At 38.8% G+C, this 27,904-nt stretch overlaps 1 protein-coding gene across 1 annotated transcript in view; it reads left to right on the top strand.

Annotated features, from left to right (window-relative positions):
• The window catches only part of PCP4 (Purkinje cell protein 4), a 51,807-nt gene that overhangs the window by 13,368 nt on the left and 10,535 nt on the right, over nt 1–27,904 (top strand). Inside the window, exon 2 of the mRNA XM_065741680.1 lies at nt 6,522–6,573. Within this exon, the coding sequence (XP_065597752.1) occupies nt 6,522–6,573 (52 nt within the window). The remainder of the gene's footprint in view (nt 1–6,521; nt 6,574–27,904) is intronic.

Raw genomic sequence — 27,904 nt, 5'->3', positions numbered from 1 at the left:
AATTGCAGCACAGCATTGGTGAAAGTGGGGCATAGTTCTCCTCTGTGCTATTAGAATCTATAAATACAGCACTGTAAGTGGGTTTCTGAATCTCAGACAGTTATTCTCTCTGCTCCTTCTCATTAGCTGCCTCTCTCTTTAGCCTGGAAGCATGCTGGATGCTCGTGCTGAGGACTTATCTCAAACCCAAAAGCTCTATCTGGACAAAAGTGAACTAGCAGCACCTTACTGATTGAAGCAAACGCCTGAACTCTGCTAACACCCCCATGATTAAGGCACTCTGTACATGGAGCGAACTAAATATTTTATGTAGACTTATTTTTAAGTAGTATAAATGAATGGAAGGTGCAATGATGTGAAAGCTGAGGTCCAGCTCTATTCTTCATGGGAAGATGTTCAGATGAATGTTTCTGTAGAGACAACACTTAAACAGCTTGGTTCCACCAAGCTGTGACTTCTTATTTGTTGGAACTAAGCATGCCCCTGGGCAAATGAGGGGATAACAGAAGATTGTATTTTACTCTGATCATTGCCATGGCAGGTGCCAGGTGTTGATCCACATCATCTAAAAGTAAAAACATCTCTGGTTATCCACAGCTGTGTTGTTAATTTCTGAGAAATATTTTCTTGGTTACTAGGATGTGAATATGCATGTGTGTCCATGCTTGTGTGCCTTCAGTGACTAAGAAAGTCAGAGAAAACAGGTCCTCAAATGCCACCACAGTTTGAATCACATCAGTTCATCTTGGGGGGTTTTAGTGTATAAAAATAGCCATTGGAGATCCTTAGTTTTAAGGACAATCAATAGCTAGTCAAGTACAACACTGTTTGACCCATGAAGATAATTACACAAATTGAGTGCCAGGGATTGTTTAATTTTGACAGTGTTATTGAAAGATGAATCCTGGCACTCTTGCTCTGGCAACGTTATGCTGCCCTGGCAACACAGGATGGCCAGAAAATAGAAAATTCCCATTGTGCAAAGGGAGTTGAAGAGAGCGCTATGTAAGTTTCTGCTCTTTCACAAAGAACTGCGATCCAAGGATGACAGCAGACAGGAAAAAGAGTGGTAGGCTTCAGAAAGTCACTTCTACCAGAAACTGTTAGTCATAAAAATGTCTGCTTTGTACTGAAGTATACATTGATAAATGTTTTTCCTTTCTGTTGAGTGCTCAAAAGATATGATCTATGATTTCCTGCAAAGATGTGCAAGAAGTCAGCAGGTACATCAGATACATTCAGACAAAGTATTGGCTAGATGCTCTATATTTGTTGCTGTTACCTTAAATGTGGGCTTCAAAGGACACTTTCATCTTGTAAATACTCATTACAAGATCTGTAATGTGGGGAAAAAAAAAAGTGGGCGAACTTGTAAAGGTGGCAAAATAAACCAATGAGAAGAGTTTACTTCTAATGAAGTTTTTATAGCGATAAGCTTCTCTAGGACTCTTCAGTTCTGATTCTAAGTGTTATTTATGTAACTAATGGGATTTACCATCAGTAAAGGAGTACTGATTTACCATTTGTAGAGAGATTTACCTGTCTATATCACAGATGTGTTGGAGACTTAAAATGGAGTGAATTTGTGACAGTAGAGTTTGTGCATGTCATATACCAAGACACATTCTATTGCTTCCTGTTCATCTTCATGCTTTTTTATATACTATTCCCAGGAATCTTCAGCAAAGAAGAATTTCACCAAATTCCATTGAAATTCCAAACTCTGTGGAGTACATCTACTTGTTCCAGGTCATAGCTGTTTGCTTCCTGCCCCTACTTAAATTTTAGTCTAGTTGCTGACTTAAGTTAGTTGCTCACTAGAGCTTGAAAGAAGAGCAGTTGCACAACGCCCATTGATTTCAGTCAGTTCCAGATGTCACCTCATCACAGGACTATTTTCATATGCCATGCATCTGTAATGTAGTGATCAACCAGCAACAGCAAATGGTTCCCTCAGTGCCCACCACCTGTTTTTGATTTTTTTAATTGAATATTTGATCTTTGTTTTCAATAGCAAATTCATACTTAGTATACTAAAGCATGAAAAACATCATTTTCTCAGAATCAGGAATTGCATGTTGTACACTTGGACAGGAAGCATATGGAAGACAAGATTATATGAAGGATGTAGATTTGTGGGTCTTCTGTCTTTATTTATGTCTGGTGTATTGCCTTTAGTGTGTAGGAAGTGGGCATGCAATTGTAAAGTCCTCAGAATTACACCTAGGGAAGGAAAAGAAAATGCATTATGAAGTAGTGATGCAGTAATGGTGATATAGGTATGCTGTGGGATCTTCCTGTGCATATAAGCAAAGTGAGCTCAACTGTGGCTTATTTCATTTGCCTAAACCTCTCTGGATCCTCTGGAGATCAATCAACCAATAAGTAAAAATCAACCTAGAACTTTGTTTCCTTCTTTGTTCCCGGATGATGTCCACACTGATTGCACAGATTCAAGGTATTTAACAGGAGATAGTCTTGAAATCAGCAGGCAACAACTGGAAGTATTTCCAGATTGTTCTGCTGCAGACCATGAAAATTACAAGCTGTACTTAGAAAACTTGGAAAGTCCTGAAGTGAATGCATAACATTTTTATTTGCGGGTTATAAACTTTATAAGCTTCTGAAATGTATATTTCACTACTTTTTTCATTCTGGTGCTAAAGCAGATGATTTTGTTAATTAAAGCAGGAAGCTGTGGGGAAAAAACAGTGATTAAATACTTTGGGTACATAGGTTGGTTACATTTCACAGAAAATTCTGTATAGTCTTTTGGCATACAGCTGGCTGACCCATGGCACTGACTTTTTTTCTTGTACCAACATGTATTTCCTTCTGCTGCACACCTAATACATTTTGTGTTAAAGAGGGACCTGGTAGCAAAATGAGGCATAAGAAAATCCTAGGATTTTTGTGCAGATTTCACTGCTGTTTTCTCATCAATGAAAATAGAGCATACTAATATTATATAAAATATGTCAGTGTAATACTTTTTTTAAACCTTCTGATTCAAGGCTATGCTGGCCATTTCTGATATTAACTTTAAAGAAACTTTCCACTGTTCTAGTTTTTAAGATTTTATCCTCAAGAGCTCTTTCTTTCTTTCTTTCTCTTTTTTTTTCTTTGATGTTCAAAAGTATACTGATTCTACATCTGCAGCCACTGCTTTACTGGGATACAGCTTGCTACACCATATTGGCTCTGCATTCTAATGAAGAAAACCATTTGAGCTTATAGTCAGAGCTTCCTGACAGTCTCACCTCCTGATATGGGGCTTTTTCTCAAAAATAATCTCTCTGCCACAAGAAACTTGGCTGCCGACATCTGGATACAGTCCCTAACTCTGAGGTGCAACTTTGAAGCCTAGCTGAAAGGGTCAGGAAATCTGAAAACAGTAAGGGAATGTAACAAAAAGCAAAAGTTAGGTTTAAGGTTGCAGGACAAGTTAGAAGAATGAATATAAAACCTCACTGCAGTAATTTAACGTTCTTATTGAGAAATCCTTCTGGCAGAAAACTCACTTTTTGCCCTTAGTTTGTACACCTGGGGACTAATTCTGTAGTTTTGACACTACATTAACAAGCTGCAGTGTACAGCACTGAGAATTTAACAGGAAAGTAAACTTATTCTTCTCCTATTGTGGTTCCTGGCAGTAGCCCTTTTTCCTTCATCTTCTGACAAATTGGAAGTGACTTTGATTTTTTTGGAGACATTTATAATAATGTGCCTTTGATTTTCAGCAAAACCACTGAGTTAAAAATTAATATAGCCCCAGGCAGTCATAAACTATGTTTCCTCCTACGCAGCATAGCAACAAAACTGTTTATCCTGTTTTACTGGATAATCGTGATGGCTTTGGATTCATGTTCATTTTGGCTCAGATGTTTTCTCTTTGATACTTAATGGACAGTTTATTCAGTGCTTCTGTCCTAGTCCTTGCCTTACAGAAGAATCTGGAGAACTTTAGAAGCTTTGAGCGATGGAAGCTGGCTATGAGTTACAGGAAATAAGATTAACTACTTTTAGCTTTTAAAATATGGTCAGCAACTTGGGAATTGCTTGTTTAAAAACAAAGCCCAGAAATTAATATTTTTTTTCCTATTTCAGTGTTTTTAATTTGATCTGCTGTGTCTGAGGATGGTATCTGTTACACCAGCTTTTTGTAGGGCTTTAATACATTTCTTCTTGAAAATGCTCCTCCCCATGTTCAGTCCTGTGCTTGGAATGACATTGGAAACCTAAGCCTTGTTTTGCAGCCTGTGGTAGCATCATGAAAAGTGAAGAAAGAAGCAACAGGCTAATGCTAATAATATCAGCATCTTGAAAATGTTTTATTTTTTTAAATAGGTTTGCTGAATGTAGTGAAGTAAAATATCAAAAGCTTTGCAAGTGGATGAATGTGTTGCATATGGCTTTTTTTTTCTTAACAGTTGCAGTGCCCTGTTAACAAGATACTGGTTTTCTTTTTCAAATCCATTGGTCTTTTTTGGAATACAGCACAGTGCTTTTAGATGAAATTATGTATGCAGCAGAGAAGGAAGGGCTATCAGAAGCTTGTTCAATAGACTTTCAGGCTTTATTCTCAGTATGCCTAATGGTCCCCAAACGAGCTTTGTGTATTTAGCCTGATTTTAACTTACAAAACAATATTGACCTCATGAACAGAAAAAGTCTTCAATGACTGAAGCTGAGATTTCATTTATTTTCTTTAACAGAACTTTCTCCTTTCCCAGAGGGAAATTCCTGGGACATGAAATGCGTGCTTCTGTATTCCAGCACTGCATCAACAGCAGACCAAACCTGACAGGTATAGCCTAGGGAGGAAAGAGAAGCCTTCATAACAGCTAGGCAGCACAGCCAGAAATACTCAGAAAGAAAACCTATAAAAAAAAAAGTTGTATATTTTTAGGAAAAGTAATATAGTTTATGGATTTTTATTCAGTGAAAATGGTATTTTATTTTTTGGGGAGGTCCTGGTAAATTTACACTGAAATCACATTTCTAATAGGAATTGAAATTGAAATAATGAAGTATTAACAAAATTTTATTTAAAGGCATAATGCCATTAGTAAAACTGGCTTCTGGGTGGATTTAGGTGACTTATGGCTGTTTGTTAACTTATACTTTTAGATATATAAAATTCAAAAAATAAAAAAAGCCCTTTGGGTTCCTCTTTCTTTGGCATTATTAGCCAAGTTTTCTTTCCTGTTGTAGACTGTGAAGCTCCAGGGAGAAAGAAAAATGTATTTTCCTTGCATGGGAAGATGGTAGCTATGGACTCAAAGTTGTTTTCTGTAAGGGCTCTGTCTCGTTGTACAGTGTGAGATGAGACAAAGGCAGTGGAGCAGAGTCATGCACTGAAGTTTGCCACAGGGAGGAAGATGAGAAACCTCACCATGGGCCTGTGGATGCATGATAGACCATATGTAGCTCTTTTGCTGTCCTCCTGAGGGGTTTGAAGAACTTTTCCTTCTCCCTCTGGCTTTCTATAATGAGAGCTAAAAGTAAACATGAAGGTTCTGTACTTACATCACGAGTACCCTGAGAATGCAAACACAGTGGGAGATGAAGGACAGAAACGAGTTTTTAGTCAGCTGCTCTGCAGTGAATACCTGAGGATAAGTATGCCTGTATGATTTTTCATAACGGAATGAATATGACCATCCGTATTTTAGTGCAAACCATGTGGCTTGCAGTGCTGCTGCAGTTGTCAACATTCCTGATGCACGAAGGTGTGTCGCCTCTGAATGCATCTAGATTTCTTCACTGTAAACTTTATACCCCTGGTTTTTCCACATGGACAGCTCTAGAGGATGAATTCTTTAATCTGTTTCAGTAATACATACAAGTATGAATAATTTTGCATAAAGAATGCAAATTTTACCAAACAAGTTTGCTAAAGCACCTTTATTCTACCTGTGAGATGCTTTCTCTGCTGTATGTTTCTTTTTCTTATTTATTTATTTATTTTGAGAAGCTATTCCTAAAGTAGTGAATTTATGTAAGTGTAACTTCGCTAATACAACTTTGCGTGGTGCTTATCTGTTTGGGCTGCACTAGTGTTTGCTAGAAGTTACATAGTATTTATTCACAGTATTTTGGATGGAATGTCATGAGGGTGTTCTTTAAGTGAATTGAAGTGAGAAGTTCCATCTGTGCTTGAGGAGAAAAGGGAAAGTCTGAACAATGTCAGAATAATCCTATGAATGGAGGATGGCAGAGGATGCCTCATTGTAGCTCATCATACCCTTGCTCTTTTTTAACCTGACTATACATACCCTATCACTAACAGGTGATAACAGTGTACAGGTGATAAGTGTACAACTACATGCATATTTACATAGTTGTGTCTACATGGTACCAAGTGTTCCTATTCTGACTGCTAGTTTTTTTTAAACAGCATCCTAAGAGGGTCTGTGACTATCCAAGATACTGAAGAGAAATCTGGCTGTAACTGCTAGCAATTCCAATAGGAAAATCCAAGTTTGTTCTAACTGCTTTTTCTTTCCCTCTTCTACCAGAGACAAGGAACCGGAGCTACAAATGGGAAAGATAAGACCTCTGGTGAGAATGGTAAGTGTAAGCTATATTTCTTGATAGAGAATATTGAGCCAATTAAATAGATCTGGATATGAATATAGATATTTACTGTAATGACAGGTAGTTCTTTTCCTCTGATCTTTTGCATGTTTTTGAAAAATAATAAGGCTTGTTGGGATTTTGTCATTGTGTCCTTTATGCTAAGTAGAGATTTGATCCTGAGCTCATACTATGGTAAATCAAAGGACTTGTTACAAGTCACCACAGATGCAAATAAGGCTAGAACAAGGTAGTGTTTGGTGTGTGAGAATAGAACAGAAGAGATAAGATTAAATGTTATAAGCAGTTGCTACATGAATGAGGAAGAACAGAAGTATATATAAATGTACAAAAGCAACTGATTATGAAGACTTGCCCATAAACATATTTTCTGTAGTCTGACTAACTTTAGACTGATAACTGAGGTACTAAAGTTAGAAGCCACTTGCACAGAGCTCATCTGAGAGTTGATGAAGAGAGGATGTGAATGGGGCAGATCATAGAGAGGGACCATACAGTGAATGAGATCCTGACTTTGGTATTCCACGTAGTTGGATGAATCTGAATGCATGCTCTGCTGTTCTAAGGGGCAAATTATGTTTTCGGCCTCTAAGAAACAGGCAAGCAGAAACCAATTCCTACTCCATAAATGGTACAAAAAATTGTATCCAGAAAATGTTTCCTTTTTTTTTGCTTTAAAAAAAAAGAAAAAATAAAATCCAACTACATTTTTAGTAAAAACAGTTATTTAGTTGAGAACTGATTTTATTTCCTATAGGAGGCAGAGGTACATTGCATACAAATGATCACTCAATTAAAATCCTGTTACCATCAGCAATATTTTTCAGAGGAAAACATTTTGATCAGCTTTAATTATAGACTCAGCCAAATATGAGGCAACATCATTTTGTAGACTTTCATGAACAGGGGAGTGATTGAGCTAAAAAAAATATGCTGCTTGATCTGTTTGATCATCTAGTTCTAATCAAATGAAATACGTCTGGTAGTCTGTCTTCTTGATGAGAAGCAAGAAGAATGTGTCTTCTCTGAAAAGCAAAGCAACTTATTGGGATGAGAAATTGAGTAGTGATTTTAGATGTGCATTTTGGCCTTTGTGTTGGTCTGCCCAGAAATGTTGGACCCTCTGAGGCAACATATCCTAAAACACTGAATCTTTTTTTCTGCTTAGTTTTTGTATTACAGAGAGGTGACTTTTCTGTAAGAGCTGTTTGCATAGTACTACAGTAAATGAAATCAGTAGAGGATGTTCCCAATATGATAAAACAAAAATTAAAGGGTGGAAAAAAAGAAATAAATATTTTGGCTTGTTATAGTGTTGAACTAGTGGGAACAAATATACCCTGACAGCAAAGCTATTTGCATTCTGAAGTTAACAGGAAAGGAAGGCAAGCAAAATTATGCCAACCATTCGGGCAGCATGGAAAGCATGTTTTTCTCTTTACTGTTAAAGCACATTATGAACTGAGCTCATTTACTATGAATTTCTTTACAAATAAAATTGTCCCGCTGCCAAATTTAGATCAGATTTACTTATTCTGCAGCCTTTTTAGAGGCAAATTTCTTCTTCTCCTCAAGGAGAATTTTGACTGGACTGTGTTATTAATTCAAATATACAATTCTAGTTAGTTGTAGCATAGTTTTATGCATAATATAAACAACCAAATGCTCACTTCTCAGATAGATAATGTCAATTATTTTCGTAATGAAATTACAACCAAAAAACCCTGTAACCTGCATAAAAGACAGCAGCAGCAGGGCAGATGGAACACAGTCCTTTTTCTTCCAAATCCATATACTTGCAAGTAAATGAAGTAGAATTAGAACTTTTAACCTGAGACTGAGTTCTAAATCAAAGAAGCAGAAAATGTCTGTCTGTCTGCACTTTATTAGCTATATGTAGTTAGAATTTGAGCGAAAGTGATTTATTCTTCTGGAAACCGGGTGTACTGTAAAAGCTACTTACAAAATGTAAAACCTCCATTCTGTGTATTTTGGCTAGAAATATGTGCGTGTCTTAAATTTATATTGTGTCTGTTCTTATCAGCCAGTTCTTCAGACGGTCATTTCCCTGTCATAGTGAAACTTTCACACTTGTTGGAAAAGAGTATCTGAGAGGAAATGAAACCACCTTTCATTTAGTATAAAATATAGAGTCATACTATGAAAACTGTTAGAGAAATGGAAATGGCCTAGTCTCTGTCCTTGCTCTTGATTACAAATCCAGGAAAAATGGCTGAAGACTAGCCCTGACAACAAATAATGATTCTCAGAACTTGTTACAGTTTTGATTCACATCATGGAGAAACTGCTGTGAGTAAAGTTGTTTGGGGAGAGTGAATTTGGGGTCCGTTTCCAGGATGAGTCAAAACTGGAGAAACTAATACCAATGTCTATGACAATCAGTGCTCTCCCTCATGTATGGCATTGGTAACACAGTAAAGCATTTAAGGAGATTAAATATCTGAAGACTCCTTTTATAGTAATGGTAGGTTTGGTAGTTGTTAATGAATGAATGTTTGATCTTTGTGTTGTGATACCATATACTTAATCATATTTAGTCACCCTCGCAATGGCCTCTCTTAGTCTTGTTAGTAACCTCCAGCAGAGGTTTTTAACAAATACAAAATACAGGCACAGTCCCATCTTCCACTGAGTTGATGTTGCCTTGGTCTAGCAGCCTTACTCATTGGCTCAAGGGGATGTGCAATGGGAAAGACAGCTTCTGAAAAAGCAGTGATGTGTGACTGTGTGTCAGAGCTTGCAATAATGGGAGAAGAAAATCCTGTACGCAAACTGTACGGGCTATGTTGATAAATGGAGTGTACGTATATGGGACTTTCATTCATCAGCAGCATCTTCCCTTAACTGCCTTGAATTTTCCTGCAGACTGCTAAGTGGTAGTGTCCCTTTTCACTTTCAGAGTACTGGGCATTAGCGCTATATTCGTACAGTGTACACCACTATATCCTCCTGGTTTTATGCAGCAATAAGCCAGTAATTCTTGAAGATATATCTGTATTATAAATACTGAATAATCACTTGTGTTGGAGCAAGATCTACTGATGTCAAAGGTTAACAGCGAAACTCTCAGTGACCACACAAGATGACATTTATCTGTTTTGACCTTTTAAACAAATTGTAGTTTGGTCTTGATCATAACCTGCGAAAGGGCAAATAAACAATTCATCTCTTCCTAAAGAATAACAACTATTGCATTATAGTGTTCTATCACGGTATATCAGTGGCTTGGAAAAGGCTGGTGAAGTCAGTGTGAGAGTACCTGACAACTTCAGTGGACGCTGACCATTGCAAGATGATATCATGCAATCTACTCTTTACAGTCTAGCACATTTAGCAGGGTAACAGCTACATCAGAACCAACTATTATTTTCTTTAGATTTGCAATACTCCTTTTTTCTATTAATGGATCTCATCCTTTCTTCTGTACCTAATGTGTGTGATATTTGTAATCATTATCTCAGGATATTATATCTATCATTCAGCAACATGAATATTTACAATAATCAAATCCTTTTTTTTTCACATGTTGAATTCTATAAAACCCTGCGACAAAGTGAAAATGCATGCTTTTGAATCAAGTTACGTGTCATGTTGGAGTCAGCCTACGCAGTAAAGGGAAGACGGTCAGATGTACTGAGAAACTGAATCCTTTCTTTTCAGTTTCTGTTCTGTTTTCAAGGATTTATCCTGAGAGTTCGTGATATTTTTTTGGGGGTGGTTAGAAAACTGTAAATAGTTAAAGACTTGAGGTTTTTTTCATCTGTATTGTGTACACCAGGGTGTGGCTCTGCATTGGAGCTTATCTAAAATTGAGGCATCTGGACTGACAAATCTGAATGCTTCTAGAAAAAAAGTAGCAAGAGCTGTAAAGAGTTGTGTGTGTTGGGGTGGAGATCTCATCAGTAGGTTTTCCTGGTTGTGCATCTTGTACTGCAGTCAACTGTCCATTTGCCAACTTCTGCTGTTCAAGGAATTTGGTAAATTATGCACTCTGTGTCAGCTGCATTCAGAGGAGAATGCTTGGCCCAGCAGGGTAAATAATCATCTTCATAGTAAATAATCATCTTCATGTGGAGTGCTTAGATCAACAGTGCATTATTTCCTAGCTAGAATTCAGGATCATTATTATAGTAGACTTTAATATAAATATTTGTTTGAGAACTCAAAATGAATTTTCCACTAATATTCTCCAATGACCATTTAAAAATATACTGGTTTTGGGAACAGCCCTATAAATGAACTTATGGAGAAAGATTTCAAAAAAAGAAGGGAAAACATAAGGCTGATTTGTGTAAATATTTAAATATGCTCATGGAACGTGGTTTGCCATGTCTGCCCTGATCTAATGGTTGCATTCTTCATTCACGAGGAAGGATTGTCATTTAGCTGTAGCACTGTAATGTCTCATGCATTTTTGTTTTCCCACGGAAAATAGCTTGTGTGGCAAAAGATGAAACAGGTCTCTCTCTTTGATAATTCACCCTCACAGCACTAATCAGAAGTTGAGAAGGGTACCGTCATCTGGAACTCTGAGTAGTACTGAATTTTCTTGGGTACTCTGTTGAATGTTGGGAGGAAATGGTCTTCCCCTCTTAATTCTCTTCACTATGGTATTATGCTAAAATACTCTTGTCCCTTGAAAGCAGTACCTCACAGAACATGATCTCCCAGTTAGGAAATGTCTCTTTCTCCTATATCATTCAATCTATGCCCAGAACCAGTTTTTGTTCTATCTCATAAAACCAACCTGGTTCTGGTGGGAATTTAGGAAGTGAAAGATTCAACATGAGGCTGCTGCATCAATGTGTGCTGGCAGCCCAGAAGGCCAAACATATCCTTGGTTGCATCAAGAGAATTGTGACCAGCAGGGTGGAGGAGGTGATTCTGCCCCTCTACTCTGCTTTCATGAGATCCTACCTGGAATATTGCATCCAGTTCTGGAATATCCAACACAAGAAGGACATGGAGTTATTGGAACAGGTCCAGAGGAGGGCTGTTAATATGATCAGAGGGTTGAAGCACTTCCCCTATGAGGACAGGCTGACAGAGCTGGGCTCTTCAGCCTGGAAAAAAGAAGGCTCTGAGGAGAACTTATAGCAGCCTTCCAGTAAGTAATGGGGAGTATAGGGAAGCTGGGGAGGGACTTTTTATAAGGGCATGTAGCAACAGGATGGGGGGAAATGGCTTTAAACTGGAAGAGGGTAAATTTAGGCTAGATATTAGGAAGACAGTCTTTACTGGGAGAGTGGTGAGACACTGGCACAGGTTGCCCAGAGAGGTTGCAGATGTCCCCTCCCTGGAAGCACTCAAGGCCAGGCTGGATGGGGCTGTGAGCTACCTAGTCTAGAGGGTTGTCTCTGCCTATAGCAGGGGGTTGGAACTAGATAGTCTTAAACATCCCTTCCAACCCAAACCATTTTATAAATGTGAGGTGAGAATTATTTGCTGTACTTCAGCCCACAAATCTCAGAACAGAAAGTCTGTGTTTCAGCGACATTCTTAGATATCTTTGTACCCATCAAATAATGTAACACCTTCCTAAAGCCTAAACACAAAAGTGTTTGAACCTTTGCATAGTTATATAAGTTGTATTTTGTCATGTACAGATTGCTCAGGCTCAGACAAGGGTGTAAAAATCCTGTGTGAACTCAGTGCTGCGATTTGTAGCTGAGAGCATTTCAAATGAGAGCTGTGAGAAAGCAAGTATTTCTAGAAGAGTATCTATGCCGTTGAGATGGGTTTCATGGTAAAAACAGTGCAGGCAGTTTTATCCACTGAATTTCAGGCACTTTCTTGGGGACAGGAAAATTTAGCCAGAACCAAACTAAATATGTTCCAGGTACTCTTCTTCCCTGTATCTCTTCCTTTGCCCCCCTGGTCTGTGCATCAAGGAGTCCAGCAGTCTCCTCAGGCAGCCAGTGTGTTTCAGCTGAGGAGAGATCTAGCCTTTAATAACAAGGCTCTCAGATTGTTCACAGATCTTCCCTAAAGAGGATACAGAAAGGAAGAGAGGGGAATTATACAAGAACTTCATTTCCTCTCCTAGGTGAATTTCCATTTCTTGAGGCCAGGGATGAGTTCTCTCCAGAGTAATGTGTGTGTGATTATTTATTTAGAAGAGTGTTAACAAGGATAGTTCACCAAAAATGTCTGATCAGCAACTTCTGATTATTTTTTCACTACAAAAACTTTCAAAGCAAAATCTTACATGTTTTGGATTAATTGAACACCTTTCGTACTGGAGCTTTACCTACCCCCTACATGTCCACACACACACAGCAGCCATCTGGTTTCTGGAGAGAACTGTCTGTTAGAGTTTAAAGGAGAGAATATACCTGACTGAAACTTTAAATAATAGTTTTGAGTGACCAGATACTGCTTGTATTCTGTTATTGACACACCTGGTGTGATATTGTGTATTGCTTCTGAATTTCATCTGGTGAAGAGGACCTTTCGTTTTAAAATGTTTAGTCAGAAGCATCTTATTAGAAGTTTCAGCAATTAACAGAGCCAGCAATGCTCATGTAGTTCTGGCCAATGTCCTGTCTTCAGACTTCCCTGGAAGTTTTCATTTGGTGTATTGTTTGCAGCTACTCTCCTGACTTCCAAATAAGTCCATCTCTTGACGCAAAGAATATTACACTACGCACATGTGGTGTTTCTTTGTGTATGTTGTATGTTGATCCCTAATGTCAGTTATGCAGCTTTTCTGGCGTGTTGTTTTGTTGTTGGTGGTTTGATTTTTTTTTTTTGTCTTAAAATAACTGCGCTTAAGAGGAAAACAATTGTTTCCTATCTGATAAAAGAATACCAGGAAAGCAAATCATATGCAGAAATTCCCAGGGAAAAAACAAAACAAAATAAAAAACCAGCAAAAGAGCAACAAAGCAAAACAGCACAACTCTAAAAAAAAATTCAACTTTTTAAACTCCTTTAAAGGACTTCAAAATATGACTTCAAAATATTTTTCTCCTTTGCCCCCTTAGAGGTCCCTTAAATCCCCAGCTAGCTGGCACCTTTGAGTTGGAAAAACCCTCACACTTAGTATTCCTGCCACAAATGAATCTATCTAGGTACTTATATGGTCCTCACCGCTGTAGTAACTGAGTGCCTTCCAAGTATTTAAAAATAGCGATAACAATAACAATCCCTGCCTCATTCCATCTCCTTCTTTCCAGTTTGCTACAAGAATAACTTGATTAATTTATGGGATCTTTGTTGTGTACACAGTGCCTGCATGCAAGCTGGGATACATTTGTGTATGTGCATGCATACATGTGTTGTTTTCAAATGGAATGCACACACAAATTCAGCTCCATTTCTGAAACATGGGGAAGTGAACACATATACAATGTATATACTTACCTATGGTCACTAATAAGTTTTGCTCCTTTGGACAACTTTTACAGGAGGCAGAAATTAGAGCTGCATCCAGTCCTGAAGCTCTCTGGGATTCGAGTAGCCCAAGGAAATAATTATGAAATATGCTTACTGATTATTTACTTCCAGTAGTAAGCAGATGATCTTGGTCCTATTGCATCAGTTGTTGTGTATACACTTCAGGAAAGCTTATACTGTTAATAAACAAAGTTCAGTGAGGTTATAGAGAGGCATAGGAAGGAAAGACGCCCGAAGGAAAGACGCCTTAACAGTGTTGTTAAGTCCCAGACCTGAGACTCTACAAGATACTTGCAAGGTTATTGGCATATTCATTTGTTTTTTCTTTGTGGATTTTTCTTTTTTTTTAATTTTTTTTTCTTTTTTTGATATTTGCACTATCTGTGCCCTTCTAATGTATTCTGGTTTTTTTCTGACTTTTTGTTCCCTCCCTTAGTTGATATCCACAACTTTCCTGTTCTGTAAGGTTTTGTCTCAGCTGCTTTGCCATAACAGTGATGCCAATGTGCTTTGGATACTGCAGTGTTTTGGATCCAGGCATTTAGGAGGTGTCCAGTTGTTTGCATTTCAGTGGATGTTTGGGCTTCTGTGGAAAGTGGTAGCATCTCTCATCCTTTCTGAGAAGCTGATGTGAAAAGATCAGGGTGGGGCATTAAGAGCAGGGGAAGCAGTTGTAAATTAAGGAAAACAAATGCTGATAAAGCCCTGGTATTGCTGGTGGATTTTGCCATTCACATGACTCACAAATATGCTGGAGTTCCCATCAAGTTGGTGAGGAAAGGTGGAACTGAAATTATGCCTTTGACAAGTACCATATTTCTTTTGGATATCAGCTTGTAATTATGAGTGTGCTGCCTGCCTATGTACCGGGGTAAACAAGACCTCTTTCTATGACTGGCACATAGCTGACATGTACTGGCTTGCTTCCACAAATGTGTACTCATCTGAAACCATGCTGTCATCAGTACTCTGAGAAGAACATTTAGTTCTGCTTTGCTGCTGATAGGAACTCTAATGAAGAACCCAGGTCAGCTAGTTTCTAGATGGGCCTAGCAAAACTAATGCTACCTCTGAAATGAATCTGTCCATATACTGTCAAGGAGCCGTTAGTATATAAGCATTAGAGTGAATGGTACAAAAAAGGTGGTGTATTGACACTGAAAAGTTCTTGGAGCTAGACTGACGCAAATGGCAGATGTCTCCGTGTCCACAGACTCTAACAACGTGTGATTAAAAGGCCACAAGAGGTGTATGTTGCTTAGCAGCATGATTTTTTTTTCTTTTTTAATTAGTGGAAGTGAAAAATGAAAGAGGGACACAATCAATGCACAACCAAGATTACCAGAATTTACTTCTGGAGAAACATCACTTTAACTACAAATTGTCTGTTTTACTTCATATAATAGACTTTTTTGTTGTCTCTCTTTTCCAGAAGATTTGGTTTTCTAGATGAAATGAAAAATACTTTCCATTTATGAATTCATTGTCTATTAGTAAGTCCTAAAAAATTCTTTTTTTTTTCTGATGGTTTTCAAGCTTTTAATTTGTAGCACAGAGCTCTTAGTACATGTAGCTTTATACTCCAAAATTAGCTTGCAATTTGGTGTTATCAGGCTACCTTCTGCAGCCACTAGCATTTAGAACAGCAGGAGTGTTACAGGCATGATTGAAGTTTGATCCTTAGCTGGACTTAGTTAATGGAACCAGGTAGTTAAATCTGCAAAATGGTATTGGATGCTACAGTGTAAAGCAGTGCACCTCTGGTCCTGGCACTCAGAGTTGCATTTTGGGTATATAAAGTGCCTAGGTTCCCTATACATTGCAAGAGAAGGTGTCTCATCCAATTATATCTTGAGTTCCTTGGCTGAACAGGAATAAATAGAATCGATAACAGTAAATTCTGCCCCCTCTAGAAGTTTAGAGTAAAATTCCTCTTTTTTTGGTGGCAAATGTGTGTATGTGGGAGACCTAAATCTCTATTTATTGTCAATAGAGAGAAACAGATTCTTCTGTGACATGATAGTACATGCAGAGACAGGATCAGAAAAACCAAGGTGCAGATAGAACTGAAATTGGCAAGGGATGTGAAAAATAAGAAGGGATTCCTTCAGATGCATCGGGCAGAAGAGACAGGCAAAAGAGAGCATACTCCTTCCAATAAATGAGAAGGGAATATTGGCTTCAACAGACACGGAGACATCTGAGGTACTCAGTGAGTTCTTCGTTTCAGTCTTCATTGGCTGTCAGGTTTCTCACTTCTCTTATATGCCTGAAACTCTAGGTGGGGATCAGGTGAGCAAAATCACTGTAAGAGCAGAGCAAGTCCAAGACTGCCTTATGAGGACAAATGACATGCATCCCGGGGTCCTGAAGGAACTGCCTGATGTGGTTGCCAAGCCATTGTGCTGTATTTGAAAAGTCATGGCTGTCAGGATAAGTCCCTGGTGACTACAAAAAGGGAAACATCACTCCAGTTCCTGGGCAGCATGATCTGATGTGTGACAGCCCTGCCCACGGGAGAGGAATTTGAACTAGGTGATCTTTAAGGTCTCTTCCAACCTAAGCCATTCTGTGATGCTTATTAGAGTGAGCTTCTCTGGAGAACTAAGTGTTTGGAGATCCCAATCTGATTTAGGTATAAAATGGCTTCTGACTTGCTGGATGGGTAATATGACAGAGCCTGTTTATCTCTGAAGTTAAACGGAAGCTCAGTGGGCTTTTACACGATATCAGCTTTAGATGTGGGCATTTAATTTCTCCTCAGTTCCATCTAAGCAACTGCATTCTCATTTTGATCTGGCTGAATTTAGCTTCCTTGTGCAACCTCTTCCAGCCATGTTCTGTATGGAAATCTAACATCCAAATATTTCTTGGCTTGAGGTCTTTGTTGTTTGAAAGCATTTGATTTGGTCAGGCACACTCAGTATTAGTTCATTTTTTGCTCAGTCTGCACTGGGTTAGGAATAGGAAGAACTGAGAAAAATACATGCTTTCCAAAGAGGAATTTTCAAGAAAAGAACAAACTTAAATAACATCAGGTATGGAAAAGATATTACAAGTGTCAGTGGAAAATAGGGCAGAATGCTCTGTCAACTTTTGGGAGATACTGTCAGTATTGAAGAGACTGCAACTCTGTTCTCAGCTCTTCTAGGGTCTCACAGTAGTATTACTTAACAGAAGTTGATGAATGAGTACTCTAACTGTATTTTTAGTATATCATCTTTCATTCTAATTTATACTGAAAAAATCCCTGAGACTGCTGGTTGACTCAAGGTAGGAAAGCATTAATTATTTGTTAGGTATTTGTGAAACTCTGGCACTCACAGTGACCAATTTACCGCCTCCTCTCTGCCAATAAACAGTGGATGTGCACAAAATTTTAATTAGCACAAACTAATTAAAATCCAGGCTAATAGCTAGAAAAAGAATATTTTATTGTAAGAGTTTTGAATGCATTGTCTGTATTAATCTAGCACTAACTATCCTGGCTCCACAGTTTCTAATCTTAGTTAGAAGTCTCATGCTGAGAACCCAGCCAAGGACAAGAGTTAGCCTTTTGGATTGCTAATGACCTTTTAACCCTATTTCCAATTTCACGGCTATTTCAGAAGTGCTCCTTCCTGAGAATATATTGCATCAACTCCTTCAGACATAAAGTGTAGGATAGAGTCCCTTGCCTGAACATCTTTAGTTTGATTGCACTGTGGTGATGCATTAACTTCTGATGCAGTGTGACTTTTTTCTTCTGTACTTAACAGTTTAGATAAGCCTCAATCAGTTCTTTTACTTTTGAAGTTCTTTTTTTAAGGGCTTGTTCTGTTCATTCTGCCTGTTTTACATTTGCACTGTTTTCTCCAGCCAGACAACACTGCTCTACCTTTTTCAGTATTTTTTAAATAATTTAATTCTCATTAAAATTGGCAGCACCTTCTGTTATTATTTTTCTGACTTTATCAGTTTAGAGATTTTAGATGTATAAATCCGACCAAAGGGTGCTAGGTACAAAGAGGGCATTAGTCCATTCCCCTCACCCCTCCATTCTCTCCACCACACACTTCAGTACGTGCTTTGTTTTAGTGACAGTCCATAAGCTGCTAATTTCATCGTAACCCTCCTATAGAGAGGGAGGCAAACTGGAATGGAAGGAGCACTCATATCTATTGCAATTACATCAGTCTTTCACGATTTCAGTGTGGGGGTATAGGGCTGGGCAGTATGTGACCTGGAGACTGCACCCATCACTGTCCTGTATGCAAAGTATCACCGGAGAGTGTGTGTGGGAAATGACTTAATTTCAGTGTGGTTTTTTTTTTTTAATTTTAATTTCAAACCAAAATACGGAGCCTCTGAAACTTGTACTTACATTACGTTCAGGCAAAGGGATGTTTGCTACAGCTCTGTGGCTATAGATGCTGCGGAGTTTCTGGCTGTGTTTAAGAAGGGAAGTAAAAAAATAAGTATGGTGAAAATTCTCTGCTGGATTCTCTAATTTGTAGCAGATATGGTACAACCAAATAGAAGGGTAGGAGGGGAGAGGTTAAATATAGCCTGAAGATAGGTTTAGTCTTCTGGCCTTAGGTTTCATTGAATTAATGCTCAGGGTAATGTAGAGTATCAGGTGTGGTACCTTTGAGAAAAGATGGTGATAGCAGAGCTCCAGTTATGTTTGGACTCCATCATAGGGCATGATGGGAATGCGTTTGTCCCCATACTGGTTTATACAGCAAATATGAGAACCTGATATCCACGCCCAAATATCTCCCTTGCTTTTCACCTCTGATATAACTAGCAGCCTGAGACCACAAAGAGAAGGAAGTCTAGACAGATCCTGAGGCAGCTGGATTCCAGGCTGTTATCTCAAAGCAGCTACCTCTTGGTCTAGCAGTCAGCAGGCTAATTGCTAGCAGACAGTGCAAAGCACAGGTAGAGTATGATCTCATCTAATGATTTTGTTCATAAAGCAGATAGCAGTATTTTTCACTAGCAGGAATTTCTTTGTGACCTTTACAATGAATCTATTCTTAACTAGACCTTGAAATCTCTTGTGTGTCCTGCCTTTAGGAGGCAAAGATGTGTTCTGCTGCCTAGGAGAAATTGGAAAAAACCAACACTCCTATCTTCTGCTATTCAAGAGGATAGGAAGGCAGATGAAAGATGTGTGGTTTGGGACTTCTTTGTCAGTGGGTGACAGATGCTGTCAGTGGAGGGCACAGATATGGGCTTTGCCAATCAGTCATGAGTCATCATTCTGTCAATAAGCACCACTTTGTCCCATGTCAGACAAACTTAATCCTTTGGCTTAAATTCCTTTTTCTTTCAAAACCAGGAGAAAGAAATAGATCTGCTAGACTCCAGTGCGAAGAGCTCTGGAGATTAAGGATCCATGAAAAATATTTCATATCTGCAGCACAATGGTAGAAAAAGCCAGTGGAACCAAGCACGTGGCTTAGAGCTCTTCTGCCTGTTCACATAGGTCTGATGCACCTTGCCTGCACTGACTCTCTTCCAAACTGCAACCCATTCCAGAGAAAAGCATCACAACCATTCTTGAAGTGTTTAAGGTTTTTGAATGAGGAATCACATAAATAAAAAGCAAGAGATTGATTCAAAAGATGGAGTCCACTGGGGTCTTCCAGCTAAAAGCCATCTCATTATGGAAGAGCCTCAAAAAGAAGCTGTAATTTATGACTATTTTCTCCAAACCTGCCATGCCACAGGCAGACCTTGTTAGTAATGCAATCTAGAGGCTGTTCTCAGATGAGGCTTTATTCATCATTTTAAGATTCTTCATGCTAACACTAGCTTTTCATTATTATGTGGTAGACTGGCTGAAAACCTGAATGAGTTAGAATTAGGAAGCTTTTTTCCATTATTCTTGTTCTTCAGTATAAAGTGTTGCACACACAGTTAAGATAGCTACATCAAGTAATTTCTAGTGCTTTATAGCTTCTCTGTAAATGTTTGTGTGACTTCTACCTCCTATACTTGGTTTGGTTCTAAGCTTCAGTTTATAATGAACTGAAGTGTAAAGATATCCACAGCTACCATTATTTCTGGGGTGCATGCTGTGCAAAATCACTGAGAAGCTGTTTTCTTCTCCAAAGCATAAATAGATCCAAATTTACTTCAAACTTGATATGAAAACATTTTATAACTACCATAAATGTGACTTCACAAAATTCTTAGGAGATCAAAGTAATTTCCTAAGTCAGTATGTAGCTTTCTCCAGGAAACAGTACCATGAAGCATATTTAGGGGCATATCTCTTGACTGAACTTTCAGGATAGAAACTTGCAAGTAATTAACCTGAGCTGAAACTGAGCAGCTCCTTCTATTCTGCTGTGTATTTGTGAGGTTTTAGCCAAGCAGCAAGAGAGCTTCTACTTTTGTTCAGCACAGCTCTACATTTCTGTGTGATTGCTGAGTTAGAAAGCAATCAGCTAGTTGTCAGCCTCCTTTTCAAGGTATTGGCCATACCTTTTGTTGTAGTAGGTTATGCTGTCTGGATGTGACAAAGCAGTTGATAAAATTGACCAAGCATGATACCAAATAGAACAGTGAAAAACAATGTACATTTTCCATTCAGGCAGTTCCAGAAAAGATGCTTTGTTTCCCCCTCACTAGTGGCTTGCTTGAGAGGAAAGCCTGATTGATTTGGGAGAAAAAAAAAAATACTCTGGTAATTTCTAGAAGAGTCTGCATAAATTGAGGTCAGCAACAGAAAATAGAGAATCAGACCCTCAGTTGTTACAAATTGCCATAGCTGCGCTGTCTTCAGGAGTTACACAACACCCTAGATGCTTTCAGTATTCTGAAGTTTTTTTTACCAGTCATTGTCTGGTGTCAGTAGGTAGCTTTCTGTCAGTGCTTATTTTCATGCTCAGTCTCCTTATTTTCATGGATAATATGAATGTGTCCATGAGAATGGAGTAAAGAATGTGATGCAGTGGGATGCCCTGGTGTAATTCCAAGCTATTGGCTGTACTTCCAGGAAAGTCATACTGCTATGATGGGTCAAGTGAGTTGTTCCTTACTTTCTCTCCATCTCCATAAAAGCTGAAGTTTCCCTTTTATCTTTTCTGCAAGCCATTTATTTTCTGGTGAGCTTTCTTACTGTCATGCTGCGTTTCTGTCTTGTTGCTAATTCTTTCTCCTCCCCAGAGAATTTTGTCTCCCCTCTGCACAGATAGGTCAAGCACTACTTCTTCCTCTAACTGCCTCCACTTACTTTCCCAGGCAAACTTTGTTTGCATCTATGTTGAAGAATCTATGTTCATCAGAAGTGGGTAACTTATTAGTGCTCTAATCTGGGGTCATGACTGACCCTCAGCTGAAGTCCCTATTTTCTGCACAGTCTCACCAAAACAATTGCTGTTTTCCATACTAGATTTGAGCAGTGCTCAGTTGAATAGACAGCAAAGAAACACTGGAAAGAAAAGCACTACATTTAAGGAGAGAAACCGACGTCTAAAATAGCGGGATTGGAAAAGAGCTCTTTCAGTTGTCCTTTTTTTCTTCCTTGTCGGATTGGGAATGAGAGAGAGAGTAAACACTGGGTTTCCCAAGGAAAAGAGAATAAAAATATGTAATTTGTTACCTTTACATTCAGCTCTGAAATTCAAGCAGTAAAGAAAACAAGGTGGGTTTTAGTTAGGAGCAAAGGAGGCTGGTTTTGGGGTGGACTGTATACTGTGCGTTCTGCATTTGTCAACACTTGCAGCATCAGCTGGTGACTTATGTCCTAGCTTCAATCTGTTATTGCATTAGCCCAGCTTGTGTTCTCCGATCCAAAGGGAAGACATGAAATTTTGTCATTCTTTCAGATGTTAACGTTGTTAATCTCAGGTTGCTTGTAATCCTCAGAAACAGAGGAAGGAAAAAAGCCTGTATAGATTAGAAAAATATGGGCTGGAGTAATGATCTGAAGTTGGTCAATTGTGTGTGTCAGCTAAGATGGTGTTTCAGATTGGTTTTATTGACGATATGACATGTCTGTAAATCCAAGCAGAACTCAGGGTGTCTGTCAAGATTTAAATTCAGGTAAGGGAAAATATTTTCTATACGTTTTCAAATAAGCAACAGTTAAATGCTAGAGAAATCCTCAATCACAGAACATAAAGGAGAGCTTTGTTTAACTTTTGTGTTATTATATTTACCATTATAAATAGCCTCAATTTTATTGTTGTTGTTGTTGAAACTTTGAGGAGGCCTCAAAACATCACCAGAAGAATATCCACATTCCCTTTTTGACTCCTCTTCAAGATTTTGTCTGCCTGTATCTTCATTTCATTTATTTACAGTCTTTACTCATGTTATATACACTTATTTTGTTTGCTATTATCTGATTGGTGACAAGACCAAATCACTGAGCTGCTGAATTATGCCTGTTTTCTAATCCCCTTTCAGTTGCATACAGCCTTGCCAAAATTCATCTGCTTCAGCTGAAATTTACCATGTTGGTTGCTGGTCGACAAGCAGAATTTTTTTGGGAGGCATTCAGCAAAGTCATTTCAGCTGTTTCCAAAAATGAGACTTGACCAAAATACTAGCATGTCTACCAGTTCAAAACAATTTCTGGATGCCTCTATTTGGATTGCTCTGAACTGTTAGCATTTTGAACAGAAACTTGAGATATACCATTTGGGATGTGGCTTTTCTGTCTTCAAACATTGCCAAGTGGTAAATGTTTGGAAAGATGAGCCTTACATTTGCATGCATTCAGTGAAGCAGTTACCTTTTTTTATTTTGTAGTCACTGACCAAGGTAATAGGTACCAAGACAAATACACCAGTGCTGTCATTGCGGGGCTTGAGGAACAAAGTTTTTTCTAATTGCATCTGCTTGCTTCTGTAAGCTACTTTTTGGCCAGGAAATGGAGCTGAGAGCATGGTGTGCCTCCTGTATTACTAAGGCACCACAGTTACGTAGCAGGGAAGTGTACCTTCTGCCTTGAATCCAGAGAGGACAAAAAGTACAACTAGGAGGTCAAAGGATGGAATGTTGGAGTTCAGTAACTCTTGTCAGAAAACTGTACAGCCTCAGGATATTTAGGGAAGAAATGATACTTATGAATGGGAACTGGGATTAGAAGGGTGGAATATGAAAAGGCATGTGGTAACTGGAAGAGACCAAGAGCCAGCTAGTGTGGAAGAGAGCTGGAATGGAGTTCTGAGGTTAGGGAATACCACGGTACAATTTGGAGACTAGGACTAATCAGATAAAGAAAAAGCAGATTTGAGGTCTACTGGGGAACCGTGATGAGGATCTTGGCTGAGGAAGAGATAGGGCTAGGACAGAGTTCTACAGAGAAGATGGAACAGATAGAGCCAGCACATCTGAAGGCGTGGATGAGCAATGAAGTCCCTGTCCCTGATGCCCATACCTTCCATCTTTTAATTGTTCCTTTCCTGTCAGCCCTATGAAACCCAGCAGCAAAATATACAGTTCATCCCATTTCTGACTGATTCTGATTGAGGACATCAACCTACTACTGCTGTCAGTTATTTAATTTAAACAAGAGGTCTGTGTGATGGATCTAGCAGTTTCAAGTAGTTGTGCTGAAGTGCCATGTGGGTGTCCATATGTTGCAGCAGAATATATATCTTTTTCTTTAAATCTAGGAAACACAATGTGCTCGTAGGACTATGAAGGTTGCAAAGTCAAGAACTTGAAACAGAATTTTCTGGAATTAAAGTTGCACAAAATTCACAAAATTAATTGCACTGTAGTTTGTCATCTACTAACCTTTTTATCCTCAAATTTCCGATGTTAATATTCTTTCAAGATAGCTCTGTGTATGCAATAAACATGCAACTTAAGCAGGAGGGAAACCTTTATTCCCTGGCCTCAGTTAGATTTTCATGTCAATTAGACTATCTGGCAGTGGGTTTAATAACTCCCTAATTGCAATTGCAGCATTTTGCTAAATCAATGCCCACCCTTCCTGATAAAATTGTTTTTAAGTAGCAGTTGGTTAGAATGCCTCAGGTGAAAACTTAGTGAGGTGAAAAGAAAGGTAGGTGGAAAAGGAAGCCTTCATGGCTTCTAATCTCAACTCAGTAAAACTTGTTGGTTTTTGACATCCTTTTTGCATTTTCTTTTTAATTTACAAGCTTTTACAGTCAACAGCATACTCCTCCATCATCTTACAAGTCGCAGGTATGCCTTGTGATTTACAAGAGTATGAAACGTAGCATACTTTTACAGCAGAGAATTTCCTTTTGAACCTAGTTGAGGCTTACTGTTTAGCACTTCTCAGTTCATTGCCCACAGGTTTTTCTTTTTAAATTATGTTTGAGATATGGGATCACTCTCCCATCCCCAATGTAAATATTTTTATTTTAAAAGGCAAAAAAACCCTGAAAAACACAGTGCCCCCCTCAAATGAATGTGTGCAGTAACCACCTCCCAGAATTTCTGTGCAGCCTAAGGCCTTTTCTCCCTTTTGTCTCACTGTAAGTCTTTTCAGCACAAGGCAGAGATCTGTGTGTGGGACAAAGATGGTCACAGACTCGGGGAAATGTGATTCCCGTGTTTTGAGGCCACATATACATATTCCATGAAGGTAAACAGGGCTATGCTAAGGAGACTTTACTAGCGTGGATGATTTGAATGATTGAATCCTGTTTGCTGGGACTTCTGAGGAAAATGAGATGCTTCTGAACCAGAATGGGAATGAGAAAAAGGAGCATGGGCTGTTCTGAAGGAGGAAGCAGAAAGTATTCCAGGTGACAGAAGTATTGTTCTGTATTGTGTTGTCTCTGAAGGCTGAAAAGCAGCCTCGGCTGTGGGCCAGTACTTCATTGCCACCACTTTATTGGCAGCTCAGAAATGCACTGTACTTCGAGCATGTACAACCTTTCCTTGTGTCCTTGGTGTACTAAATTGGTTTGCAAAGTGCACCATCTGTCAGAAAAATTAGACCATTTTTCCCTCTCTGCTCCACAACAGGCTTACCTTCTCCTTTCACTATAATTTTATTGGAAAACCACGCTTACTGCTACCAATATCTGGGAAAAAATAAAAGGTAGATATTATTTCAATACATGGTCTGCAGAAGTTGGATACTCTTTCTCTCTGCTGCACACTTGAGAATAAGCCTGCTGCAACCTAGCCTTAATGATCTCCGCTGTAGTCAGGTGCTTGTCAGAACCTAAAACTGCATTCTCATGGGAGGAGAACAGTCCCTCTACACTTTGAGATAGGATCTGCTTAAAAAATGATGTTGCTGACTCAGTGCCTAGAGCCTAGAAAGTTTGGAATGCCACTTTTTTTTTCATGAGACGGTCAAAGGGAAAAAAGTTCAAGCAGGGTTTGAAGTACTCTCTGGTGCCTTTGGTGCCTGACCTTGCTCATTAATCTCTGCTACTTTGAAAAAGCTTGGAAAATTACATTACCTTATGCCATCAGTCCTCACTCAATAAATACAAGGCAGTAAAGTCAGGAACGAGAAATCCCACAGAGCTTTGGTATTGACTTGTTAGAATTCCAGGCTTCAGCCTTGCAGTACAGTAACTGCCTATAAGTAATGAGCAAGCTGCTGAGAAGGGCACCTTGCCCTTCTGGATTTGTTCCCTACTCTTTCAGAAAATCTATTCATTGCTGTTTTTCACTCTGTTATGCCAAACAGTAAATTGTCCTATGTGCCAATAAGGGCTTCTCTATTACTCTGTGAGAGGAAATCTGTGGAAGAGCTGAGCTGTATTCACGTTCTATCTCAGAGCTAATAGACTTATTATTAACCTTAGTGTCAGTTTCTACAGCAGAAAAAAAAAGACTACAATGTGTGATATTTATGTATTTTTTCCATTAAGGAGTGATTAAATGCTAATTTGTGTTATTTGGCATTTAAAGAACAGAAGTGTATCCTTCTGTAAAATCCATTTTCTTGACTGAATCAGCCAGGACTTCAGTGCAGAAGTCGTGCCTCCTCTTCACCCATAGGTCCCACATGGGACCCAAGAAGGAAAGAGAGAGGATTTGTATTGGGCAACTATACTGAGAGGTACTCAGTATGTTTTATGTGTGCTTCAAGAGTTTACAACTTATTGTCAGTGAGGACCTGCCTTGACACAGATCAGCAGTGAGAAGCAGTGCGAGCAATACCTTTAAGATGTCTTTCCCAGCTCATCTGACTCACCCATTTTATTTCTCCTTTTTGTGATCTCATTCAAGAAGTCAAGTGATAGCTGCCTTTGATACCTGGTAAGTGCAAGAAAGTTCCTTTTGAACATCTCTACTTTTCAGCAGAACAGCTGCAGCCATCACCTGGCTTATTATTGGCTAAATAGCACAGCACAGATTAGGTGTTTGCAGTAGTTTGCAAATTCAGTTATAGTTCTCACAGCAACTGTCATTTGTCTGCTTATTCAAATGAAGTATTCGATATTGCTTGTGTGGTGTTAACTGTAATCCCTTTTAGGGAAATAGAAGTCTTACTGAGGTACGCTTAAAAGAAGGCTTATAGAAATGAAATAGTTTCTCCTTAGCATGCAGAAATACATGCATATGCAAAAATTTACTATCCTTGAAATAAATGGAAAGAGGTGCTGTTATGCTTTTTTTGTTTGTTCAACTGTTTATCTTGAGCAATGTATGCAGACTGTTCAGTCAGCTCCTGAGAGAACATGAGAGTATCCAGATCAGCTGCACAACTGGCAGCTTCACTGGCAATCTCAGCAGAAGGAACAAATGTTCATTTTGACCCTTTGTTGAAGGTGAGCTGTTCTCACTAGCAATGGGATGGAAGCACACAGATGGAGTAGTATGAGAAGACATGCGCTACTTCTCATTATTTTGTCTTCCCTCCTGAAGCAAATAAGGTTTCTCAGCTGCTGGAGTGTCAGCACAGTACCATTTGTTCAGTCTACATAATTTATTTGATGAGAAGGAATTTCATATGAAGTAGCAAATAAGTTTGTCTGCATGAAACTCCTCCGTGTGGTTCAGGTGTCTCTCAAAGTCAGGGAATGTGATCCATTAAATTAAGCATCAGTATCGACATTTGAGCTCATCCCCATGAACTCCCCTTGTAGCAAATAGAGAACTAGATAATGTAAGAAGGGAATTTGAGGATGAGATTGATGCTATCCTAAAATGGATGCCTGAAGTAGGTCAGATGGATGGCAACCTCAGAGTGCCTGTTTTTCTCCACTGGGCAGTGGGTTTCTTTCTAAGGTGAGTTTCTGTTAAGTTCCAATGTATGCAACTACAACTCAAGTTAAATGCATTTTTAACGGGAATTGGAGAGAGTTTTTTTTTTATCTAGAATCCAGTCTGTAAACGTTCAGCCTAATGAGTTTCTGCATGATATATAACAACAAAGCTTTCCAAACGGCTGTTGGGCAAGACAACCCTTAATATACTTACAACACCCTGCAGCATATAATTCCTTCTCATCCTTTCAGAGCCATATTGCCACAGTATCTCAGTTTGTTTCCCCTTACTACTCTTTCTGTTTTACATTCTCTTGAGGTGCCCCTCTTCTTTAGAAATGTAAGCAGACCAGCCTGCAGGGGAAATAAACATATAATGTGATTTTCTGTGTTCAGCGGAGACGTAGTAAACTCAAATTAACAATTCTGATCAGACAACAGCCCAAGCAAAAGCAAACAGTGGAAATTTCCTAGTACATTCCTGCAACGGAATTGCTTTGCTTTGTCTTGGAGAGCTACATCTGAGAGCAGCAGCTTTCAGGAGTCAGAGGAATGTAAATGCTATCTCTTTAGTGAGAGACTTTCACTACACAGCATATTTAACAGAAGACTACTTGGGGCTGGACTGCATCAATCCAGTATTGTAGTGATTGTATTTGTGGACAGTGGAACTGAAGTTACAAATCCAACTGATGCTGGAGGGTTCAAGACCTACTGGTGGGTAATGGTGA

This window comes from Cyrtonyx montezumae, unplaced genomic scaffold (genome assembly GCF_038088225.1).
Source record: "Cyrtonyx montezumae isolate F1298 unplaced genomic scaffold, pur_monq_1.0 scaffold_3, whole genome shotgun sequence".
NCBI classification, from domain to species: Eukaryota; Metazoa; Chordata; class Aves; order Galliformes; family Odontophoridae; genus Cyrtonyx; species Cyrtonyx montezumae.
This window is presented reverse-complemented; position numbering and strand designations above follow the sequence as displayed.